The sequence below is a fragment of the Chiloscyllium punctatum genome, chromosome 27 (genome assembly GCF_047496795.1).
Source record: "Chiloscyllium punctatum isolate Juve2018m chromosome 27, sChiPun1.3, whole genome shotgun sequence".
NCBI classification, from domain to species: domain Eukaryota; kingdom Metazoa; phylum Chordata; class Chondrichthyes; order Orectolobiformes; family Hemiscylliidae; genus Chiloscyllium; species Chiloscyllium punctatum.
In genome coordinates, this window is record NC_092765.1 from 369938 (window position 1) to 396743 (window position 26806).

Consider the following 26806-nt stretch of genomic DNA (forward strand, 5'->3'; position numbering starts at 1 on the left):
GCAGTCCTAGTCTGTGTTTGGAAAGTTAAAATCCCCTCCCATAACCACCCTATTGTTCTTACAGATAACTGAAATCTCCTTACAAATTTGTTTCTTAATGTCCAGCTGATTATCAGGGGGTCTGTAATACAATCCCAATAAGGTGATCATCCCTTTCTCATTTCTCAGTTCCACCCAAATAACGTCCCTGGATGTATTCCCAGGAATTTTCTCCTTAAGTACAGCAGTAATGCTATCCCTTAAGTCCCTGCCAGTACAGAGGAACCTTGATTATCCAAATACCAATTATCAGAAAATTGAATTATCCGAATGAGATCTCGAGGTCCTGATAGAAACATTACATCAAAGACATGTTTCTAACAGTGATCGCGTCTTTTGTTTACAGGATTAAACAGGCACCATCTCCAAATGACTTCTCTGTCTGTCTGTCTCTCGGGTGTACCCACACCCCTATTCCCCAGATAATCTCTCCAACATTACCCTGTACAGGGCAAAGGTGGAACCTGTCAAAAAGTTGCAGTAAGAAGTTGTGTCTGTGTGTGCGCATGCTACTTAGAGACTTACCCCACAAAGGCAGCAGCAGTCTTACTGTTAGTGTCCAGTCCGGCTGTCCAGGAGAGGGGGTGGATATGGATGGGGTTGGGGGCACGGATGGGGCAGGTAGGGGCAGTGATGGATTGGGTTGGGGTGTTGGGGGCAGGGGGCGGTTTTGGATGGGGTCGGGGTCAGGGGCAGGGGGACGGGTGGGGGTGTAGTGTTGCGGGGGGGCGGTTTTGCACAGGGGTGGGGCTAGGGCAGGTGGGCGGTGTTGCACGTGGACAGGAGTGGGGGTCCAATGTTGCATAGGGTGGGGGATGTTGTTGCACGGGGTCGCGGGCAGGGTTAGGAGTGGGGCCTCATGCTCTGTGTGCTGCTGCAGTCTCCTGAATGAGGAGCAGACTTCAAAAACTCTGAGCCCCAGAGGAAAGGCATTTAATCGATTATCCGAACAAAATTCTGCCTGCCCGTCACGTTCGGATACTAGAGGTTCCCCTATATTAGTCCCCTTCCAATTCAGGTGCAATCCTTTCTCCTTGTACAGGTCAATTCTATCCCAGAAGAGATTCCAATGATCCACAAATGTAAACCCTTCTCCCCTGCATCAGTTCTTCAGCCACGCTTTCATCTGCTCTATCCTCCTATTCCTGCCCTCACTAGCTCATAGCATGGGTGTAATCCAGATATTAGTATCCTTGAAGACCTCCTTTTTAAATTACTGCCTAACTTTCTATATTCTCCCTTCAGAATCTCATCCTTTTCCCTTTCTGTGTCGTTATTTCCAATATGTACAAAGACCTCCTGCTGGTCCCCCTCCACTTTGCAGACATTCTACACTGTCTCTGAGATATCCTTGGTTTTGGCACCAGGGAGGCAACACACCATTCTGATTTTTCGCTGCTGGCCACAGAAATATCTGTCTGTGCTTCTGACTAGAAAACCCTCTAACACAATCGATCACTTGAAACCCAACGTACCCTTGTTACATTAGAGTCAGTCTCGATACCAGAAACTTGGCTGTTCGTGCTGCGTTCCCCTGAGAGTCCATCACCCCCTACATTTTCCTACATTTCCTATACTTGTTTGCAATGGGGATAGTTACAGAAGACTCCTGAACTACTTGCCTATCCCTCCTACCTTTCCTGAAGTTAACCCATCTATGTGACTGTATCTGCAACTTTTCTCCCTACCTATAACTACCATCTATCTCCCCCTTAGTTCTTGTAAATTCCTCATTGTCTCTAACTGCATCTCCAACCAATCCATGCAATCTGGTAGGATTTGCAGCCAAAGACACTTCCTGCAGACTTATCATCAGTAACATGGCAAATCTCCCTAAACTTCCACATCCGACAGGAAGAGCATATCATTCTACTAAAGGCCGTCTTCGCTCCTTCACAATCTACAAACCCAGAAAATAGCACCATCTTATTGCTGTAAAAGAAGAGCAGAGTTCCAGGGTAACTTAATACTTATGATTTCTATTTCTCAAATTTAATCGAGACCGATCTCAATAAAACATATAATCAAGAAAGAACCCACTCTACTCACTACTGTAGACTTACAGCAAGGTTATACATTAAAATCTATGCTCTCCCACACCGGTTCCTACAAGGTGAATTTCACTGTTTGTTAATTTTTTCTATATGCACTCCAGTGTCTAGAGGTACATGAACTCAAACAGCAAAGGCAGTAACTGCGCAGATTCACTACGGTGACTTTCTCTTTTGCCCTCACTAACCATATGGTCTCCTTCTTTTATCTGTGTTCCTCCTTTTAAAATTGCCGTTGTTTTGATCTTTTTTCCCCAAACTAATCTAGTTTTTCCTCATTTGTCATATGTCAGCCCTGCCATCCTGGAAATCAGTCTAATGAACTTTCTCTGGACTCAAAGAACAAAAAATATTTACAGCCCAGGAACGAGCCCTTCGGCCCTCCAAGCCTGATCTGATCCAAAACTACTGTCTAAACCTGTCACCCAATTCCTAAGCATCTGCATCCCTCCTGCCCCCCACCTACTCATGCATCTGTCCAGCAGCATCTTAAATTAATCTACTGTGTTGCCTCTGCTACCTCTGCTGGCAACGCATTCTAGGCACCTCTGTGTAAAGTACTTGCCACGTGCATCCCCCTTAAACTTTTCCCCTCTCACCTTGAAAGTGTGACCTTGTTATTGAATCCTTCACCCTGGGAAAAAGCTTATCTCTATCTACCCTGTCTATACCTTTCATGATTTTGTAGACCTCAATCTCCTTTTTTCTAATGAAAAAACCCTAACCTACTCAACATCTCTTCATAGCTAGCACCTTCCATACCAGGCAGCATCCTCATAAACCTTCTCTGCACTCTCTCCAAAGCGCCCACATCCTTTTGGTAATGTGGTGACCAGAACTGTACACAATATTCTAAATGCAGTCAAACCTTGTACAATTTTAACAGGACCTGCCAGCTCTTATACTCAATACCCTGTCAGATACCATATGCCTTCTTGACCACTCTATCCACCTGTGCAGCCACCTTCAGGGTCCATTGTACCTGAACTCCCAGATCCCTCTGCTCGTCAACTTTTCCCAAGGCTCTTCTGTTTACTGTACTCCCTCAATAACAAGAATGTCCTTCCTCTAGACTAGGAGACCAAAACTGGGCACAGTACTCAATGTGTGCCCTCATCAAGGCCCTGTATAACTGCATAAAGTCATTCCTATTCCTATGCTCAAATCCTCTCACCAGCATGCCATTAGCTTTTCTTTTCTAAATATTTTCCAGGATGTTGGATCTTCTCACTATGAGGGAGTCAAACCTAGACTTGGTCCAGTTTCATCTAGAATCCTAGCATACATTAATGATTGGCCTTTAGACAGAAAACCAAGAAAAATAATAAGTGGGTCAGTCTCTCATTGTCAGGCTGTGACTAGTTGGGGTCCACAAAGGTCAGTATGTTGGCACCAGCTGTTCACAATATATATCAGTATTTTGGAGGTGGGAACCAAATGTATTATTTCCCAATTTGCAAGATAATACTAAATTAAATGACATTTTATAGCAACTGCAGGAAAGTTTAGTTGGACTTAGTGAATAGTCAAGAACATAGCAGATGGAATCTAATGTGGAAAACATGAGATTGTCCACTTCGGCAGGAGAAGTAGCTGTGCAGTGTATTTTTTTTTGAGGTTAGAAAGTGTAGATGTAGAAAGGGACCAAGGTGCCCTCGTCACATCCACTGAAGTTGAACATGTAGATGCAACAAGTTATTCGGAACTCTTATTAGAATGTTAGTCTTTATTGCAAGAAGGTTTGAGTCCAGAAATAGTGAAGTCTCATTTCAGTTGTAAAGGAGGTTGGTCAACTGCACCAGGAGTAGTGTGTGCCAGTTTTGACTCCTGATCTCAGGAAAGATATCATTATCATAGAGGGAGTGCAACAAATGTTCACCAGACTTATTGCTGGCCTGACAGGACTGTCCAGTGAAGAGAGATTAGCAAAATGGACCTGTATTCTCTGGAGTTTTGAAGAATAAGAGATAATCTAGTTAAAACTTACAGAATGCCTAAAGGGCTAAACAGTTTAGATGCAGATAGGATGTTTCCCTGGTTGAGGAGTCTAAAACGAGGGCACAATTTAAATATATGAGGGGTGTCATTTAGGTTTGCGATGAGGATAAGTTAATTTACTTCAAGGGTTGTGAATCTTTGGAATTCTCTACCACTGTAGTCTGTATTGGGTTGGTGTTTCAGCACATTTAAGGTAGAGATTGATATACTTCTGATTATCAGTGCAATACAGATTTGAGATTGGAGTAAGTAAAAGGCATTGGAGTGTTTGAGCAACCATGATTGCATTGAATGATGGGGTAGGCTGAACAGGCTGAATGGCTTTCCACTGTTCCTATGTTCATAATAAAGGAAATTATACCAAGAAATTATTTCCTTCGGTTTATGTTAAGTCTCAGTTATTGTTTCTAATAGTCAGTTTGGTTTTGCAACAGTCCTGCAGTGCTCATCATGGGTCTTCAATGATTCCACTCATTACAATCCCTCACCATGTCGTTTTTGTTCAGTTGTTTTGCAATTCATAGTATATGCAAGTCTGAAATTGTTGTCCTAGGTACCTTGAGCTATCGTTGCCTAAATATAAAAATTATTTGACATATATTGCTTCACTTTCCCCTTGTAACTGATGAGCCTTTACCATTAGGTTCTCAAGTATAGTTCAAACATAAATTTGCTGATGCATCCTTGAGGCCTTAATCTCGAGCATTAAGTAAAACTTCATACTGGTTCAAGGCATGAAGAGCTTAATTTACTGGAGCTGAAGCTGCATTTGATTTTCTGACACACTCCTAATTTGAGCCTTGTAGATGATGGACAGGCTCTGGTTTGATTTTCTCTTCCTGGAGATCGTCAATGTCTGGCATTTATGTGGCACAACTGTTACTTGGCACTTAGCATCACAAAGTCCTTGTAGAGAGAGGAGGAGAACTTCAAGCTAGGCATCCTTGGAAGAGGCTTTGCAATTCCTGATGAATGGTTTTTGCCCAAAATGTCGATTCTCCTGCTCCTTGGATGCTGCTTGACCTACTGTGCTTTTCCAGCACCGCATTCTAACTTAGCATCACAAGTCTGAATGTTGTCCAGATCTGGATGCAAGTTGCTTCAGGATACCAAGGAATTGTGAATTCTGACCATGGTATAAACATCAATGAACAACCCCATGTCTCACCTTAGGATGGAGAAAAGGTCATTGCTGAAACAATTGAAGAAGACTTTTTCCAAGGACATTACCCAGAGCATCATCCTGTGATTGAGATGATTGACCCCCAGCAACTGTGAACGCCTTCTTAGTGCTAGGTATGATTCCAACAACTGAAGTTTACCCCAGGATTCCCATCAAGTTCAGATGAATATAACAGAACATACAAATTAGGAGCAAAAATAAGCCATGTGACTCTTAGTCATTCAGTAAGATCATGGCTAATCTATCTGTATTCTGAATAACACATTCTCATCTCCTCCTGATGACCTTTGTTTCCTTGCCTATATATCTATATATTTCAAAAATATTTAATGTCCACTGCCTTCTATGGAAGTGTGTTCCAAAGAGTGTCAAACTTTTAAGAGCAAAAAAATGTTCCCCTTACCTCTGTCCCAAAAGGGAGACTCCTAATTTGAAAACAGTGCCTGATAGATTTGGATTCACCCACAAGACGAAAACATCTTTTCCATGCCCACTTGTCAAGACCATTCAGGATCTTATACATTTTCAATCAAATCACACCTCACTTTCCTAAACCCATCATATTGTAAAGTAGCAGATGTAACTTCACTACCCAAGAAAGCAGGTAACTACAGGCTAAACCTGCATCACGGGGAAAATGCTGGAATCTCATGTTAAAGAGATTATAGTGGAACATTTACTTGGAAAATCCCATTTCAGTCAGGCAAAGTTAACACTGTTTTGAGAACAGGAAATGGTATTTAACTAATTTATTTGTGCTTTGAGGAGTTGACACACAATGTGGATGGTGTATAAGAAGTCCTGACTTATGGTTGTGTTTCTGAAAATTGCATAGGAACTTATGTTAAAACTGGAATTAGGTATCGTGGATCTTTCCTTATCAGAAAACAGATATTAATATACTGCATCCTGTAAGTAGAAATGCTTTTACATAGTTAAATTTCTATGTTAGTAACTGAAATTACCTATTTTGCTTATTTTAAAAGATTATTTTATTTTGTAACTTCTTTCTTAGTAATTGCTGCTCACTGCCAATTCTACATCTCATTCCCTGATACTCTTGGTTGTTGTGGATCTTTCTGCTCTTGGCCCTGCAAGTAAGTAGAAAGCCAGCAAGAGAGGGACAGTTCTTGATCCAATATTTAGCAATGAGCCCAGGCAGGACGAAGGCATATCAGCAAGGGAGCATTTTGGAAATGGTGACAATATCAGTTAGAACTGCAGATCATAGGGAGCTTGGAGTGCATGTCCATATCACTGGTGACAGATTAGGTAATAACGTGGATAAGAAGGCGTATGGGATACTTATCTTTATTAACTGAGATATAGAGCACAAGTGCAAGGAGGGTACGCTGGTACTAAAAAATGGTGATTAGGCCACAACTGAAGGACAGTGTGCAGTTCTGGTCACCTTATTATAGGAAGAATACAATTGCATTAGAGGGTGTAGAGAAGATTTACCACAATACTGGCTGCATTGGAGAGTCAGAACTATGAGGAAAAATTAGATTAGCTGGGGCAGTTTTCCTTGGAGCAACAAAGGTTGAGAAGGGACTCAATAGAGGTGTACGAGATTATTAGATGCATAGAGTAGCTAGGAAGGCTATTTTTCCATTAGCAGAGGGGTCAAGAACCAGAAGACACAGATTTAAGGAAAGATGTAGAAGGTTAAGAGGAGATTGAGATGAAATATTTTCACTAAGGAGGTGGAAGTCTCAAACTCAATACCTGAAAGGCTGGTTGAGTCTGAAATTCTTGTAACATTTAAACAATATTTAAATATTCACTTGTGTTGCCCTAGCTTGCAGGCATATGGGCCAAAAGCTAGAAAATGGGACTGATGTATTTGGATCTTTGTTGATCAGCACAAGTATGATGAGCCAAATGACCTCCTTCTGTGCTGTAAACATCTCAGCCAAAATCCAACCTGACCAATCAGTGTCTCATCAACAAAGTGATGGAAGTTTTGGTCCAAGGTAATGAGGTGACACTTGCTGAATAATAACCTGCTGATCATGCACAATTTGGGTTCATTCAAGGCCACTCAGCTCCTGATTTTCATCACAGCCTTAGTCCAAACATAAACAAAAGAATGACCAGTGGTGTTCCTCCCAGACCACTGCTGGGACCCTTGTTGTTTGTGGCATGTATATAAATGATTTGGAGGAAAATGTAGGTAGTCTGATTCGTAAGTTTGTGATAAAACAAAGTTTGGGAGAGCTGCAGATAGTGATTGGGAATGCCAATGGATACAGCAGGGTACAGGCTGGAGACTTAGGTGGAGAAATGGCAGATGGAGTTTAATGTGGCTGAATGCAAGATGATACATTTTGGAAGATCTTGTGCAGGAGGGAATTTTGCGTTAAATGGCAGAACTCTTAGTATCAGCATACAAAGGGATCTAGGCATATAGGTTCACAGTCCCCTGAAAGTAGCAACATAAATGGATAAAGTGGTTGTAGGAGCAAAACCCTGTGACTTGGGACAAAAACTCAGGAGGCAGGCAGGATTCAGGCACATGGCAGTCTTTATTCTTATTCAAGTAACAACTGGTTAATGCCAGGAGCGGGTCAAAGACTTCCCTCAATCTGGCCTCGATAATTTTTTGGCTCCGATCGGAGGAGAGCTCAATGACACATTCTGAATTTCGGTGAGTTACAACACTTTGTACATTTTGTGCTACAATAATCACATACAACCTGGTCAGTGTGTCCTTCTCTTATTCTACATATGCAAACCTATGAACACACATAATCAATGATGGGCACTCATATAGACAGTCCCACATTCTCATGATCTCATTGTGTTTAACAGATATTGTAATCACCAGGCCTTGATCTTCCTATGCATTCTGTTAATTAACATTCCAGAGTTACTGACTATATTCCTTTGGACATGTTCCAGACTTGTTTATCTCTAAGGGCTGCTTGAATTTTATTTTTCATTGTATTCCATGTACTAACTCTATCATCAAATTCTGTAATTTCTCATATTTTCCCACTATCCCAGTTTTAATATATATATATATATAATATGGACGGTTGGTTCTAGCTATCTGCTGTAAGATTTGTAATATTGATTTCTATTATAAAGTTTTGCGGATAAATCTATTTTGTACAGGATTTTGTCAGGCATCGTTTTAGAGATAAAGAAAGTGTTTCCAGAGACTAAATAACTTTCACATCTATGTCTGAATGTATTCCCCTAATACTTCTGTTATATTTTGGTTGTATATGTGTATCCATAATTATGTTGAAATCTGTGATTATCTGAAGAAGCTTTAACTAGAACCTATTGCTTGATGTTGTGAATAACTTCAAAGAAACCGCTGATTACTTCAAAATAACTTCAGCTGTTGTTTTCACAGCTGCATGATAAGTTAGGCTGACTGTCTCATTGACTGAGATTTACACCCTGTGTTCCAACTGACGCTATTCACCTAATGGGACAACATCCTTTCATTAATGAAGATGTAATCAATCACTTGTCGTGGTTTAGTGAACTTGTATCTATCCTTAGACATCTTATCGAACTGTCTCTGGCTTTTTGTGCAGGGCCTTCTATTCATTTGAAGTAGCCCTGTTCAAAGGTATCATTTGTGTTTCACTTAAATGCTGGAGCAGCTGTTTAGTTCTTTTTATCAGCCATTTTGTCCTTCAAATACAGGCAGCCCTTAGTGATCAAGGAGGCATATGGCATGCTTGCCTTCATCAGTAGCGGCATAGAGAAGAATAATTGGCAAGTCGTGTTGCAGCTGTATCACAATTTAGTTAGGCCACATTTTGAATATTGTGAACAGTTCTCGTCTGCCACACCACCAAGTGGATCTGTAGGCTTTGGAGATGGTGCAACAACAGCTTACCAGGATATTGCCTGGTTTGGAGGGTATTAGCCATGAGATTGGACAGACTTGGTTTGTTTTCCCTTGAATGCTCAAGGATGAGGGGCAACCTGAGACATGTTTACAAAATTGAGGGTTGAATAGAATGAATATTTGGAGTCATTGTCCCAATTTAGAAATGTCAGTCATAAGGGGGCATAGATTTAAGGTAAAATGGGTTACGTTTGAAGGAGGTGAGAGGCAGGTCTTTGTATACAGAGTTTGGTAAGTGCCTGGAATGCACTGCCAGAGGAGCTGGTGAAGGTAGGTGCAGTAGCAACGTTTAAGAGGCATCATGGCAGATGTGTAACTAGGCAGTGAGTAGATGAATGCTGACAGCATAGAGGAAGAAGGTTTTCAGCTTAGAAAGGCATAATGTGTCAGTACAGTTTTGGTGGGCTGAATGGCCTATTCCTGTGCTGTACTGCTCTTTGTTATTTGACTCCTGGCTCAGAGGTAGGGACACTGCCTCTGCACCACATGAGGCAAACATCAAAAAAGGGGAGACTTGACCAACTTAGCACTGTGGTGTTATGGCTTGAGCAAGCTACATGCTTCATTAAAATTTAGGTCAGGATTTGTCCTTTCAATGTTCTGTGTTGTCCTTTTGTTTAATTCATTCACAGGATGTGCATGTGCTAGCCATCCTAACCCATTCCTCTTAGCCCAAAGGGCAGCTAAGAGTCAACCATATTGCTGTGGGTCTGAGTTACATGTAGGCCAGACCAGATAAAGCTCCTAGATCCCTGAAGGGCATTCATGAATAAGATGGGTTTTTAATAATAATTGACAGTGGTTGTTTGATCACCATTAGACAAACTTTTTAATTCCAAATTTTATTAAATTCAAATTTCATCATCTATCATGGAGGGATTTGTTCATACCCTTTATGATCTTTTAAATCTCTATAAGATCACTCATCAACCTCTGACACTCCAGGGAAACTAGCCCTGACTTATTCAGCCTCTCCCTGTAGTTTAAACTCTCCAACCCCCGCAACATCCTTTATAAATCACTTCTGCATCCTTTTAGGTTTAACAACATCTTTCCTATAGCAGGGGAACCAGAATTGCATGCAGTATTCCAAAAGTGGCCTAACCAATATCCTGTACACCCTCAACATGACTTCCTGACTCCTGTACTTAATGCACTGACCAATAAAGGCAAGTGTACCAAACAACACCTCCACTACCTTGTCTACCTGTGACTCTGCCTGCAGTTCAAGATCTTTGTTCAGTAACACTCCCCAATACTATGAGATTAAGTGTACAAGTCCTGCCCCGATTTGCCTTACCAAAATGCAACACCTCACAGTTATCTAAATTAAATTCCACAGCCTATCAGCCCAACTGATCAAGGTCCTCTTGCGCTTTGGGGTAACCACCTTCACTGTCTACTACACGACCAATTTTGGTGTCATCTGCAAACTTACTAACCATACCTCCTGCATTCACATCTAAGTCATTTACATAAATGACAAAAAAACAGTGGACCCAGCACTGATCCTTGTGACACACGTCTGGACAGAGGCCTCTGCAAAAACACTCCACCATGACCATCTCCTCTCACCTTTCCCCCCCTCCCTAAAAAAAAGTCTAAAATTAATGATGTTCTGCAACCTGTTTATTGTGTAACCAAAATACTGTTCAGTATAGTAAAATAGTTGTATTTGCTGAGGTGTGTAATAAAAATAATCTTTTCTGCATGATGTCAGCTTTTGATACCCCAGATGATTTTGGGTATTCTCCATATTAGCAACAATTATTCTAGTCTCTGAGCTATTGGCTGAATTTTGCTGTCTATATGTAATATGATATGAAATGTGCACTAAGTAAAGCCAGACTGCGCAATTACGTCCTTGTCATTTTGCTGAGCGAAATAGTGAAACATTAGACTTTTTGTCAATATTGCAAAACGTTCCCACAGGAAGAAGGGGTTCAACGTGGAAGAGATGAAGAAGAGAAGCGCAAAGAGATCACTTCTCACTTCCAGGTCACTCTAAATGATATCCAGACACAAATGGAACAACATAATGAAAGGAATTCCAAACTGCGCCAGGAGAACATGGAACTGGCAGAGAAACTGAAGAAACTGATAGAACAGTATGAGTTGAGAGAGGAGGTAAGAAAAATAAACAGCTAAAATTATGCTTACTGGAACAAGTGCAAATACTGGACTGAATTTATCATTAACCTTGTGTAAAATTTGACCCCTGACCAAAAATTCCTTAGCTTTTCATAAACTCATGCTTGTTTTGGGAGTTGGGTCAGTGGGAGCAATCTCGTGATTCTTTTCACAACTGCTGTTTTCTCAATCAGAAATAGGTAACCTGGGATAGCAGTTCTCTGCTGAATTCAGAACCATGGCTAGCAATTACTGAAACTGTCACTAGTGTCAGTTCCCTAGAAATGCAGGGTTTTCAATCCCTCACAATGTTATCCATGTATATGTTGAGCCCTTTTCATCTTGAAATTTTGTCTTAAACTCTTACGCAAGTGCAAATGGTGAAATGTAAAGTAACCATCAGTCTTTACTTGTATTTGTTCAAAAGATATAATTTTGACTTGCAGCATAATAATAGATGATAAAGGCATGAGCTGCATATTACCTAACTATTACTGGTGATTATCACACATTGCCTTGTGTATTATCTGTTCTCTTCCTCGTTTAAAAATTTAAACATTGAATACAAAGAAGCCATTTTTCATTCTTTACTGTTTCCAGGCTGTAGGATCTAGTTAGTCTACTCCCTTATGCCCTGTAAACTGTAAAGTTAGATTGTCTTGTCTTCAAATTGCTTGATGAAAACCAGCAACTAAGAGGATAAAGAATTTTTGTTGGAATGGTTACCAATTTTCACGGCAGTTGTCTGCATGTTATGCAAATGTTTCTTAGCTAGGATTACCTCCTTCATTTTGTATAACTATATGTAGAGTTGAAAATCAAGTTTACACAAGATGGCCCAACTTGTGTCAACACAATTAGATTGCCAGCTTGAGTTGGAAATACTCCAGGACGTGTCAGTGGAAATAAGAAGTGGATGGAGAGTGAGGTCACTGCACTGGAGAGTGAAGTGGGACGATATAGACGAGGTAGGCCCAGTGGTGAAAGATGGCACCTGAGGATCAGTGACTTCATTGATTGGGTCTGGGGCTGGCAGTGAAGGAAGGCATCACAGCAGCGTTGAAATGGGCACACTGTTTCTCAGTGTGTCTGGTGGAGGTGAATTGGCCCAGTTGGCTCAGACCTCAAACATAAATGGGCTTCTTATTAAGCTACATCTTTTTGATTTTCCTCTTATTCTTAAACTATCAAAATGGTGCCATATTCTGGTGAAGAATGAAAGAATTTCACTCTATTTGTAACTCAGCACCGTGGAGTTCGTAATTTGAATGTCATCCAGTAAGTTTAGGCAATAGGATCCCCCCCAACAGATTAACAAACTACCAAGATTGTCTCTTTAAATTCATTCACAGTCTGCAGGCATTCAAGATGCAGCCTGCAATACCAGCAAAAACTGCAATATATAGGGGAAAGCATGAGTGTTTTGCCATTTTAGCGAAGGAACTTGCAACCCAAGCCACCTCCAGTTAAAATAATGACAGGTTTGCAATTCCAGCATTGATGTTCAACCTGAAGTCAAAATCAGATTGGTGATCAGTTGTGAAGCTTAACCTCACCAACCATCACTTGTGTGGTGTTCCTTCCAATCTCCACAATCACCACTTGTACCTGAAATGTCTGAGTGCCAAATGCAGCTTTTTGATGAAGCAGTGATGTTCTTCTTTCAATCTGGTATCCTAGACTTGTTGCTCAAGTGTCATATTTACTACACTGGGGAGACCAAACACAGACTGCGTTACCACTTTGTGGGAAATCTCTTCAGTTCCCTAAGTATGACCCCAATCTTTTGGCAGATTGCCTTTGCAGTGCATGAGCTTGCTAACGTTCTGTCCTAGGCCTGCTGCAGTGTTTCAGTGGAACCCAATACAAGCTGGAGGAACAGCATCTAATGTTTTGCTTAGACACTGTGCAGCCTTCAACATTTAGTTCTGCAAATTGAGATTGTGAACTCTGTCTGCTGTTTCAATATCCCTCCCCCACCCTAACTCCCCAAACTGTCAGTCTTTTCTTTTAATGATTTTGCTTTTAATCAGAGTTGACCTTTATTCTGTTATTAACACACCTCGTGGACCAGCGTTGCTTCTAACTTTCTTACCAGCTGAGCAGACCTCCGAGACCCCTGTGCCCTGGTGACTTCTAGAACTGGAAGTCAATGCTGCTATCAATGTGTCAATGCCAATCACCATGTGCATAATACTGGAGAGATTTGAGGGAATATTGCCCTGGTCTAATGCTTTGTCTGTTTTCATGATCACCTCTTTTGTATCATTTGCTGCTCCTCCTTCAACATCATAGAACCACCACAATTCCATTTTGCTTCAATTCTGAAGAATCATATTGGATTCTCTGTTTCTCTGCCAGATCTGTTAAGTTTCTGTTTCCAGTAAGCTTTCAGGCAGAACAAATGAGGGTACGGTACAAGACCAATTAGCCAACATATAACAACAGTAGTTTTCTAATTTTATCTGGGAATTGGAAAAACAAGCACCTAAAATCCAAAGAAAGTACTCCAGTATAGCAATGTTTGCTCAAATGAACGATACTGATGTAGCACTGGTTTGCAATAGTATTCATGGAGCGACCAACCAGTCACAGTAGTAACATGGAAATGACATGCGATGGCATTAGCATATTTGGGAACTCATCAGTTGATTTCACATCGTTCTGGCTTCAATGTTTGACAAAAGTATCTGTTCACAGCATATTGACAAGGTATTTAAGCACAAAGACCTGCAGCAGCAACTCATTGACGCCAAACTCCAGCAAGCACAGGAACTGCTGAAAGATGCAGAGGAGAGGCACCAGAAAGAAAAAGAATATGTGAGTTGTTAAATTTAGTCATCTTTTGCCTCCATCCTTCCATTCCCCAAATCCACTGGTATTTAAGAGGTTCCGGAAGGAACATGTGGGAAGAGTAGAACGATTGAGAATAATCCCACAATATTGAACAACAGCAGAGTTTCATTGATGAAGGATGGTAAAGTTGTCAGCTTCCATGAAAAATATGGTTAAATGGTCAGTCAAATTAGATGCTATTTCACATAGGAGAGCAGAAGCCTAATTGGAGATGTTCAAGATCAGTGTCCAGGAAGTGGGTTGAAGGAGATGAAGTTATCTGTACTACTAAGGATCCTTGATTAATGCCTTGTTTCAGGAGAGGAAGGAAAGGCCAATAGTGTTTCTTCTCCAACTAGTTTTGAAGGTAATATATTTCATTTGTACTCAAGTTTGCAGACCCAGGACATGAGGGAGGGAAAATGGGAATAACGTCAAATAGAAAAAACAGAATTGGAAAAAGGGTTTAGTTTGGAACAAGCATCACAAGTTCATATAGATATTCATTGCAATTCATCCTTTTATCTTCAATTGCAGTTGTTAAAGGAGACAGTGGAGAGCCAAAGGATGTGTGAGCTCATGAAACAGCAGGAAGTTCATCTAAAACAGCAGGTATGGTCCTTGTTGAGTATTTTTTGACATGACTAAAGGTGTTTTTAACACAATTAGTAGACAGAAAAGCTAAAGAGAATACAGTAAATTCTTTCATTGTATCAAATGAGTAAATGTGGTGTGGATGATGAAAATTGGCAAGAGTAGAACAATGGTCATATGTGCAATTCCCAAAAATGATCTATTAAATTGATGATTATGAAGAGTTAAGAACTCTATGCGCTACAAATGCTGAACTGCTTGTCGAATTAAGGTAGTATTGAAGGAAAAATAAAACCACAATGCATTTGGATGATATTTACTTAAGTTAGATGGTTAATTAATGCAAAGGACTTGGAAAGTACCTTGACATTTGCTTTGCTATTTTGAATGTACACCAAATGGAAGCGTTTAATGAAGTTTCAATAACTTGGTCTCTTGGTGACATTATTCTATGATGAGAGGTTTAAAATTTCTCAAATGTTATGCTGCAAAAGAGACCGCTCAGCCCATCTTATTTGCACCAGGTCTTCAAACGAACATCATTATTTAGTATCGATCTCCTGCTTTTACCACACATCCTTGCACATGATTTCTATAAAAAGCAATGGCAAATTCTACCCTGTCAACCCTGCAAAGTTCTCCTTAACCTGAGCTAATGGTAAAATTGTAAGAGTTTTCTCAGATTAGTCAAGCGACAGCAGACCTATTCAGCAGAGATGGGGGTACTGTAGGATGGAGTTGCCCTAGGAGTCCTCAACATTGACTTTGGATCCCATGACGTCTTGTGGCATCAGTTCAAACATGGGCAAGGAAGCCTCTAGCTGATTACCACGTATTGCACCCTATCAGCTGATGATTCTGCTCCTCATGTTGAATACCACATGGAGGAGGCACTAAAGGTGGCAGACATGCAAAATATCTGTGCCTGGGGGAATTCCATGCCTACCAACAGAAGTTACTGGGCAGCAGCACTACTGATCGAGCTGGCCAAGTCCCAAAGTACATTGCTGTTAGATTAGGTCTGAGAGAGGTGGTGAGGGAACCAACAAGAGGGCAAAACATACTTGTCCTCATCCTTGACAATCTGCCTGCCCGAGACATTGAGTACAACAAGCAAGTTATGCTGCAGCTTTATAGAGCTTGAGTTAGGTCACACTTGGAATATTGTGTACAGTTCTGGTCACCACACTACTAGAAAGATGTGGAAGCTTTGGAGAAGTTACAAAAACGGTTTACCAGGATGTTACCTGGTATGAGGGATTTTCGCTATGAAGAAAGTTTGGCTTGACTGGATTTGTTTTCACTGGAGTGCAGGAGGTTGAGGGGCAACTGATGGAGGTTTATAAGATTGTGAATGGCATGGATAGAGTGGAAAGTATGGGGCTTTTTCCCCAATGTGGAGAGGTCAATTACTAGTGGATACAGGTTCAATGTGCAGGGAGGAAAGTTTTAAAAAGATGTGTGATGCGTATTTTTCACACAAACTGTGTTGAGTGTCTGGAACGCGCTGACAGAGGTAGTGGTGGAAGCAGACACAGTAGCAGTATTTAAGAAGCACCTGGGCAAAGACATAAATAGGAAGGAAATAAAGGGATATGGATCCTGTAAGTAGATCATAAAACATAGAACTTTATAGCACAGTACAGGCCCTTCAGCCCTCAAGGTTGCATCGACCTGTGAAATCAACCTGAAGCCCATCTATCCTACACTATTCCATTTTCATCCATATGTTTATCCAATGACCATTTAAATACCCTTAAAGTTGGCGAGTCTACTACTGTTGCGGGCAGGGTGTTCATGCCCCTACTACTGTGAGTAAAGAAACTCCCTCTGACATCTGTCCTATATCTATCACCCCTCAATTTAAAGCTATGTCTCTTTATGCTAGCCATCACCACTTGAGGAAAAAGGCTCTCACTGTCCACCCTATCTAACCCTCTGATTATCTTATATGTCTCAATTAAGTCACTTCTCAACCTTCTCTCTAATGAAAGCAGCCTCAAGTCCCTCAGCCTTTCTTCATAAGACCTCCATACCACACAACATCCTAGTAAATCACCTCTGAACCCTTTCCAAACTTTCCACATCCTTCCTGTAATGCGGTGACCAGAGCTGTACACGATATTCCAAGTGCAACTGCACCAGAGTTTTGTACAGCTGCTGCATGACCTCGTGGCTCTGAAACTCAATCCCTCTTCCATTAAAAGCTAATGCACCATATGCTGCCTTCACAATCCTATCAACCTGGGTGGCAACTTTCAAGGATCTATGTACTTGGACACAGAGATCTCTCTGCTCAACTACACTGCCAAGAGTCTTGCCATTAGCTCAGTAGTCTTTATTCCAGTTGCTCCTTCCAGAGTGAATCGCCTCACATTTTCCACATTAAACTCCATTTGCCACCTCTCAGCCCAGCTCTGCAACCTGCATATGTTCTTCTGTAACCTGCAACATCCTTCAGCACTGCCAACAACCCCACCGAACTTAGTGTCATCCACAAATTTACTAACCCATCCTTCTATGCCATCATCTAGGTCATTTATAAAAAGGACAAACATAAGTGGCACCAATACACTACTAGTAACTGAACTCCAAGATGAACATTTCCCATCAACCACCACCCTCTGTCATCTTTCAGCTAGCCAATTTCTGATTCAAACTGCTAAATCACCCTCAATCCCATGCCTCCGTATTTTGTGCAATAGCCTATTTGTGGGGAATCTCCTCAAACACCTTACTGAAATCCATACACACCACATTAACTGCTTTACCCTCATCCACCTGTTTGGTCACCTTTCAAAGAACTCAAAGTTTGAGGCACAACCTACCCTTCACAAAACTGTTGACTATCCCTAACCAACTTATTCCTTTCTAGATGATGATAAATCTTATCTCTTATAACCTTTACCAAGGCTTTACCCGCAACTGAAGTACGGTTCACTGGTCTATAATTACCAGGGCTGTCTGTACTCCCCTCCTTGAACAAGGGGATGACATTTACTCTCCTCCAGTCTTCTGGCACTATTCCTGCAGACATTGACAACATAAAGATCAAAGTCAAAAGCTCTGAAATCTTCTCCCTGGCTTCTCAGAGAATCCTAGGATAAATCCCGTCCGACCCAGGGGACTTATCTATTTTCACACTTGGCAGAATTGCGAAAAAAAAAACCTCCTTGTGGACCTCAATCCCATCTAGTGTAGTAGCCTATGTCTGTGTTCTCCTCGACAACATTCTTTTTCCAGTGTGAATACTGACAAAAATATTCATTTAGCACTTCCCCTGTCCCCTTGGACTTCACGCACAGCTTCCCACTGCTATCCTTGATAGGTATAAGGCTGGTACTGTTTCTCGACGATTGTACGACAAAGCACAGTACAGGAACAGGCCCTTCAAATCACTAAGCCTGCACTGATATATGATGCCTTCCCTCTATTCTCTGCCTAATCATAGACCTGTCAAGATGCCTCAAAGTTGTTTTTGTGTTGTCTCCTGGTTCTCCAGCATTCTCCAGGCACTTGCACCCTCTGAGTAAAAAAGCAATTGCCTCTTGCATCTCCTTTTTTAACTTAGCTCCTTTACCTTAATTATGTTCACTAGTAAGTAATATTTCTAACCACAGCCCATACTACTCAGTCGGCAAGTCCTCAAATGTCCTTTCTGCCTTGACTTAGTAACATACTAGGTATGTTACTGTCCTTGACTTAGCAAGTTTTGAGAGGATTTGTAGCTCAGGTTGAGGTCTGGATATAGGTTTACTCGCTGAGTTGGAAGGTTCATTTCCAGACGTTTCATCGCCCTACAGCAAACCTACATCCAGAACTGTCCTTGACTAACAACATTGCCTTCCCCTCCTTTATCATCTTCTCTGTTCTTAGTGAAACATCTAAATCCTGGAACCTGCAACAACCATTCCTGTTCTTCTTCTATCCATGTCTCTGAAATGGCCACAATATCGAAGACCCAGGTACCAAGCCATGCTGCATGTTCACCCACCTTATTCCATACTCTCCTGCCATTGAAAAGGACACACTTCAAACCACCTTCCTGCCTGCCAGTGAACTCTTGCAATCGTGAAACCATATTTCTAACATCACTACTTTCAACCCCCTGGACACTGGAACTACAATTTAGGTTCCCATCCCCTTGCTGAAATAGTTTAAACCCTCCTGAATAGCATGAGCAAGTGAAGACAGTTTTATTATGGAAGACCAAAATGTGTCGACGTAGTTTTGGAGGGCTGAAGAGTCGGTACCTGTGCTGTATTGTTCTTTGTTCTTAATGATAGTCAACACAGTTTTGTGAAGGATAGGTTGTGCCTCACAAACTTTGAGTTCTTTGAGAAGGTGACCAAGCAGGTGGATGAGGGTAAAGCAGTTGATGTGGTGTATATGGGTTTCAGTAAGGTATTTGATAAGGTTCCTCAGGGTAGGCAATTGAACAAAGTATGGAGGCTTGGGATTGAGGGTGATTTAGCAGTTTGGATCAGAGATTGGCTAGCTGAAAGAAGACAAAGGGTGGTGATTGATGGGAAATGTTCATCCTGGAGTTCAGTTACTAGTGGTGTACCACAAGGATCTGTTTTGGGTCCACTGCTGTTTGTCACTTATTTATAAATGACCTGGATGAGGGCATAGAAGGATTGGTTAGTAAATTTGTGGATGACACAAAGGTCGGTGAAATTGGTGGCAGTGCCAAAGGATGTTGCAGGTTACTGAGGGACATAAGTAAGTTGCAGAGGTGGCAAATGGAAAAGCGTGAGATGATTCAATTTAGAAGGAGCAACAGGAATAGAGAGTACTGGGCTAATTGTAAGATTCTTGGCAGTTAGGATGAGCAGAGAGATCTTGGTGTCCATCTATACAGATCCCTGAAAGTTGCCACCCAGGTTGGCAGGGTTGTTAAGGCAGCATATGGTGTGTTAGCTTTTATTGGAAGAGGGATTGAGCTTCGATGCCAGGAGGTCATGCTGCAGCTGTACAAAACTCTGGTGTGGTCGCACTTGGAGTATTGCGTACAGTTCTGGTCACTGCATGATAGGAAGGGTTTGGAAAGGGTTCAGAGGAGATTTACTCAAATGTTGCGTGGTAGGAGGGAAGGTCTTATGAGGAAAGTGTGAGGGACTTGAAGCTGGTTTCGTTAGAGAGGAGGTGGTTGAGAGGTGATTTAACTGAGACATAGAAGATAGTCAGAGGGTTTAGATGGAGCGGATAGTGAGAGCCTTTTTCCTTGGATAGTGATGGCTAGCACGAAGGGACGTATCTTTAAACTGAGGGGTGATAGATATAGGACAGATATCGGAGGTAGTTTCTTTACTCAGAATAGTAGAGGCGTGGAACAACCTGCTTGCAACAGTTGTAGATTCGCCAACTTTAAGGGCATTTAAATGGTCACTGGATAAACATATGCATGAAAGTGGAGTAGTGTAGAATAGATAGATTGGTTTCACAGGTCGGCACAACAAGGTTCTGTATTGCGCTGTAACGTTCTATATTCGATCTTCAGCTGTTTTATCAATTACTTTCCCTCCATCATGAAAGTCATAAGTCAGAGTGTTCACTGGTGATTGCACCATTCAGCACCGTTTATTATTCCTCAGATTCCGAAACAGTTCATGCCCAAATTCAGCAAGACCTGAACAATTTCCAAGTTTTGACTAAAAATAAGACAATAAGCCATAGGAGCAGAAATCAGGCCATTCAGCCCATAGAGTCTGCTCCGCTATTCAATCATGGCTGATATGTTTTCAACCCCATTCTCCCACTTTCTCCCCATAACCCTTGATCCCCTTGATACTCAAGAACCTATCCATCTTAGTCTTAAATATATTCAATGACCTGGCCTCTCAGCCTTCTGTGGCAATGAATTTCATAGATTCACCATTCTCTGGCTGAAGAAGTTTTTCCTTATCTCCGTTCTAAAATGTCTTCCCTTTACTCTCAGGTTATGCCGTTGAGTCCTAGTCGCTCCTACCAATGGAAACATCTTCCCAACACCTACTCTGTCCAAGCCATTTAGTATTCTATATGCTTCAATTAGAACACCCCCCCCCCCCCCCCCCCCAACCCCCATCCGTCTAAACTCCATTGACTATAAACACACAGTCCTCAAATGTTTCTAATATGTTCAGCTTTTATTCCTGGGACCATTCTCATGACCCTCCTTTGAATACGGTGTAGGGCCAGTACATCCTTCCAGAGATATGGGGCCCAAAACTGCACACAGTACTCCAAATGTGGCCTGACCAGAGCCTTATGGAGCCTCAGAAGTACATCTCTGCTTTTGTATTCAAGTCCTCTCAAAATAAATGCCACATTCATAAAAAAAATGTGCAAGTAACATTCATGCCAGACCAGGATCGTCTCCAATAAAATAGAATCTAATCATCTTCCCTTGATATTCAATGGCATTACCATCACTGAATACTCTACTATCCACTTTCTTAGGTTTTATCATTTGACCAGAAACTGAACTGGGCCAGCCGTATAAATACTATTGCTACAAGAGCAAATCAGAGGCTAGGAGTGACTAACTGTCAACTCCAACCTGATTATTCAGCGCCTGACCTCCACCTACAAGGCACAAGCCAGGAGTGTGATGGAATACCCCCATTTGCCTCCAAAAACACCTAAGAAGCTTGACACTATCGAGGACATAGCAGTTGGCTTGATTGGCACCATATCCACAAACGTCCATTCCCTCTACCATTGGTACTCAGTAGCAGCAGTGTGTACCATCTGTAAGATAGACTGCAGAAATTCACCAAGGCTCTTTGGCAGCACTTTTCAAATCCACGACAACTTCCAACTGGAATGATAGGGGCATTCAGTGCATGGATGCATCACCAGCTGCAAGTTTCCCACCAAACCAATCACCACCCTGATTTGGAAAGATATTACCATTCCTTCACTAACTGGATCAAAATCCTGGAACACCCTAACACTTTTGGGGATTACCCATAGCATGTGTTTTATGGTAGTTCAAAAGATAGCTCACCACCTTCTCAAGGCCAACTAAGGATGGGCAATAAATGCTGGTCCAGTCAGCAAAGCTCACATCCGAGAATGAACTTCAATTAAAGGTAAAACATAGTCCTATCTATCGTGAATTTTGAGATGCCGTAATCACCTTCCAGTAAAATGGTGGTGGAAAAGGGTTTCTAAGCCTGGTCTTGTCCGCTTTTTGTTTTGTTTCTTTTATTTTATTCTGTCTCATCTCGTTTCATTTTCTCTTTTATTTTACTTCCTCCTTGTTGAAGAGCTTGGTTATGGTGAGTGAGCCCAGTGCAGAAACATGGCGGCGCCATCATTGGAGGCATGTTTGGTTTCCTGGCAGTGTCTGCATCCATCACAGATTCATGGAGACAGATGCATATTTGGGTCCAGGATGAGACCCGGCTGGAACGGCAAGGTGGGCCTGAAGTGCACTTGTGGCAGTGGTGGAGTAAAGTTTTGGCCAGTGCGGTACCTAGCAGCATTGGTGGGTTCCAACGAGGACTCAGTGATGTGAGTGTTAGTGGAGGCCAGGTGGCGCTGAAGCATAGCGACTCTCATTGCAGCGCCAACACTGTGAGGAGACTTGTGCCTGACCCCACCAGGCCTGTGGCCCATAGCAGAGCACTGAACAAGAACTGTAAAGTTTGACACTTTTTCTTTATTTTTCTGCCTTTATATTCTATATTTTGGTTTATTTTTCTGTGTTTTAAGATGGCGCAGAAGAATGGTGACACTACACAACAGTTTTCATTGTATTTTGTAACAAAGTCCACATGACAATAAATAAATCAAAGCATTATATCCTGAATGTTCTACTGTTGATAATGATCCACCCCTCAAATGGAAACAATGATATTCATGGGTCTTTGCTTGTTTGCAGGTATACTCAGTCGTAATGCAAATTTTTATAAACTATATACATCCTGTGATATCAATAAGATGGATTTCTCCAAATCTCCTCTTGCCCTTTTTTCTTTCCAACACACCCCAGTATCTCTGCTTACAGTCCATTCTTTTGAACCTTACAGGGAACAGCTATTTCTTTTAAAAAAAAACTTACACATGCACGTTAACTGAATGTTAATTCAGCAAAGAAAATAATTGCTACAAAATTGATGTTAATATTGAGGAAATGCTGAGAAATTTTTAAGAATATTCACATGCAATAAGAAGGATCTGAGAGCCAGTTCTACTTGCAGTTCCAATGCTTTGTTTATGCAGCTTTTTTTTTTACTGCTTTGTATTTTATCAGCTGGCATTATACACTGGAAAGTTTGAAGAATTCCAAGCTACACTTTCAAAAAGTAATGAAGTTTTCACAACCTTCAAACAAGAGATGGAAAAGGTACAGGTTACTTTGTTGAATTTTTTAATATTTTAAATTTTGAGGGGCTGTGTAACCATCACCTTGATCACCAACCCTCCTCCAAAACACCATCTGTCTTCAACATGCGTACCTTTTCCTATACACTGCTAGTTCTGAAGAAGGGTCACTGGACCCAAAACGTTAACTCTGATTTCTCTGCACAGATACTGCCAGACCTGTTGAGATGTACCAGTAATTTCTGTTTTTCTGATTTCCAATACCTGCAATTCTTCTGTTTTTTATTATGTTTATTATATTTTTAATATGAACCCAGGGCATGGATACGTGTCTGGGACTGAGATATTCTAGCCCTTTCAAAAACATGGTTGAGGGAGGGACAGGACTGGCAGCTTAATGTGCCAGGGTACAAGTGCTTTAGGTGAGACAGATGGTGGAAAGAGGGGAGAGGGAGTTGCATTTTTGATTAAGTTGAATGCTATAGCAGTAATCAAAGATGAAATAACTGAAGGGTCATCCAGTGAGACTTTGTGGGTGGAACTAAGAAATAAGAAGGGAATGGCAACGTTATTGGGGTTGTACTAGGCCCCCAAATAGTCAATGGGACTTAGAGGAACAAATAAGCAGGGAGTTATGCAACCCACCTTCCAGAGCAGTCCATCACATGGAATCTTATCAAAAGCCTTACTGAAATCTATCACCCTGCCCTCATTAACCTTTGTAGTCACTTCAAAAATGAACTGTAACTAATCTGAGGCATGATCTCCCATGCACAAAGCCATGCTGACTACTCCTAATCAAATCCTGTCTTTCCAAATGCGTGTATATCTTATCTCAGAATCTTTTCAAGTAACTTACTCACCACAGATGTTAAGCTTACTTGTCTATAGTTCCCAGGCTTTCCTTTGCAGCCCTTCTTGAATAAAGGCACAGCATTCACTACCCTCCAGTCTTCTGGGACCTCACCGATGGCTAACGACAATGCAAAGATATCAGCCAGGGCCCCCGTGCAATTTCTTCTCTAACCTCTTGCCATGTTCTTGGTTATACCTGGTCAGGGCAAGGAGGTTTATCCGCCCTCATACGTTCTAAACATCCAATACCACTTCTGCTGTGATATGGACTGTCCAAGATATTAGCACTAACTTCCCCAAGTTCCCACTTCTTTGTCTTTTTCCATGGTAAACACAGAGGAGACATATCAATTGAAAACCTCGCCCATTTCCTGCGGCTCTACACATAAATGTCCACTTCTGTCCTGGAGGGGCTCTATTCTCTCCCTAGTTATTCTTTTTCCTTTAATATACTTAAACTACCTCTTTGGATTCACCCATTTCTTCTCAGCCAAGACTAGCTCGTGTCTACTTTTCGCCCTCCTGATTTCCTCCTTCAGTGAACTCCTGTATTCCCTGTATACCTCCAGGGAATCCTTTGATCCCAGCTGCCTGTACCTGAGTCAATGCTCCTTTTTTCTGATCAAAGCCTCAATATCTTTTGTCATTCAGGGTTCCCTATTCCTGCCAACCTTGCCCTTCACCCTCACAGGAACATATAAAGCCCTTGAACCACTGTTAAAGGCCTCCCACTTGACAGAGGTCCCTTTGTCTGTAAACGAATTACTCCAATCAACCCCTGCAAGGTCCTGTCTAATTCCATCAAAATTCATCTTGCCCAAACGTAGAACTTGAACCTGTAGACCAGTTTTGTCCCTCTTTAAAACTATTTTAAAATTAGCAGAACTATGGTCACTGGTCCCAAAGTGCTCCCCTACTGTTCCCTGCCCTGTTTCCCAAGAATAGGTCACATTTTGCCCCTTCCCAAATAGGATCCTCTATATATTGCTCAAGGAATCTTTTCTGAATGCACTTAATAAATACCACCTTATCTAAGCCCTTAATGCTCTGGCAGTCCCAGTCTATATTAGGAAAATTAAAATCCACTGGCAAACTGGATACAAAATTGGCTAGATGGTAGAAAGCAGAGATTAATGGTGGAAGGTTGCTTGTCGGACTGGAGGCCTTTGACTAGTGGAGTGCCTCTGGGGTCAGTGCTGGGCCCATTGCTGTTTAGTTATCCATCCATGGCATGAATAGTAAGTTTGCAGAAGACACTAAAATACAAGGTTTTGTGGACATTGAGGAAAGTTATCAGAAATTGCAGCAGGACCTTGTCATCTTGGGAAATGGGCTGAGAAGTGGCAAATGGAGTTTAACATAGATAGGTGTGAAGTCTTATATTTTTGGTAGGCCTTAAGGAGTGTAGTGGAACAGTGGTTTCTTGGAGTTCAGGTTCACAGTTCTCTGAAAGTGGAGTTACAGGTGGGTAGGGCAGTGAAGGTGGCTTTTGGAGCACTGGCCTTCATCATTCAGGGCATTGACTATAAAAGTTGGGAAGTCATGTTGCATGACATTGGTGAGGCTGCACTTGGAGTATTTGGTCACTTTGTTATAGGAAGAATATTATTAAATTGGAAAGAGTGCAGAAGAAATTTACAAAGATGTTGCCTGGACTTCATGGCCTGAGCTTTAGAGAGAGATTGGACAAGCTAGGATCTTTCTGTTCAGAGCATAGGCGACTGAGGGAGGACCTTTATAGAGGCGTCTAAGATCATGACAAGCATGGACAGGGTGAATGCAGTCAGTTTTTGTCCCAGGATTGGGGAAATCAAGGACTAAAGAGTATCAGTTTAAGGTTAGAGGGGAAAGAATAAAAGGGAACCTGAGGCTGGTATGCATATGAAATGAGCTGCCAATGGAACTGGTTGAGGTGGGTACATTAACAACATTTAAAAGACATTTGGGCAAATACATGGATAGGAAAGGATTTGAAGAATATGGGCCAAGTGCAGAGAAATTGGGTTAGTGTGGATGGACATTTTGGTCAGCATGGCCCAGTTTGAGCCAAAGGGCTTGGTTCAGTGCTGTAGGACTCTATAATTCTGTGTCTACTCGATTTGTTACCTTATTTACTTTCCCAAAGCCCCTTTGAATTCTGAACATGTTTAATCTTTTAACATGCCTGTAAAATACCCTGGAATGTTTTATTAATAGTTGTTAGCCACCTGTGTTTGATAATGTAAATACTAACATTTTTCTAAGGGTTTCAGGCCCAAGAGGACTTTGGTGAATTGTAATATCTCTATTCACACCCTGGCTGAAATCCACTGACTGGGCTCAGACTTGGATTTGAATCTAGGAATCTTTTAGTTTGTCATCGTAGGATTCTGCCTTTATGTTCTGAATTAAGTTGATATTTATTACTTTGTGCTAATGTAAAGAAAAATGGCAAATGCTTGTTGATAAAATTCACCAGACTGTGATTACTGCAATTTTGAATCAACATGCAAGACACCCCTCTCACCTGTGAGAGCAAGAAAATTGAACAATATAGCAATTTTAGCCTGCTTTACATGGAATCACAGCTTCCAGCTTAATGCTCCACATTATTAATGTACAGTATTTCAACACTTGTGTACATTTCTCATTTATAAAACATTTTTCCCATTTTCTTTCGATCAGATGACAAAAAAGATCAAAAAGCTGGAAAAAGAGACCACCATGTATCGTACCAGATGGGAAAGTAGCAATAAAGCACTGCTGGATATGGCAGAGGAGGTTGGCCATTCATTATTTACAGTTTGAGCTAATCTGTTAAATACTTGTTCAGTCTTAATTTTCTACAATTGACTTTGTGTAATTCTTGGTGTGTTGCTTTTTTTGGGTGGGGGGTAAGAATTTTTACTTGTAGCTCAAATTATACAGCCAAACTGATGGAACGTATCTCTT

General features: G+C 41.4%; 1 protein-coding gene across 1 annotated transcript in view; it reads left to right on the forward strand.

Annotated features, from left to right (window-relative positions):
* LOC140453340 (alpha-taxilin-like) overlaps window positions 1-26806 on the forward strand; it is an 85611-nt gene that overhangs the window by 41954 nt on the left and 16851 nt on the right. The window contains exons 5-9 of the mRNA XM_072547886.1: window positions 11078-11272; window positions 13976-14095; window positions 14648-14722; window positions 22950-23042; window positions 26540-26635. Coding sequence (XP_072403987.1) covers window positions 11078-11272; window positions 13976-14095; window positions 14648-14722; window positions 22950-23042; window positions 26540-26635 — 579 coding nt within the window. The remainder of the gene's footprint in view (window positions 1-11077; window positions 11273-13975; window positions 14096-14647; window positions 14723-22949; window positions 23043-26539; window positions 26636-26806) is intronic.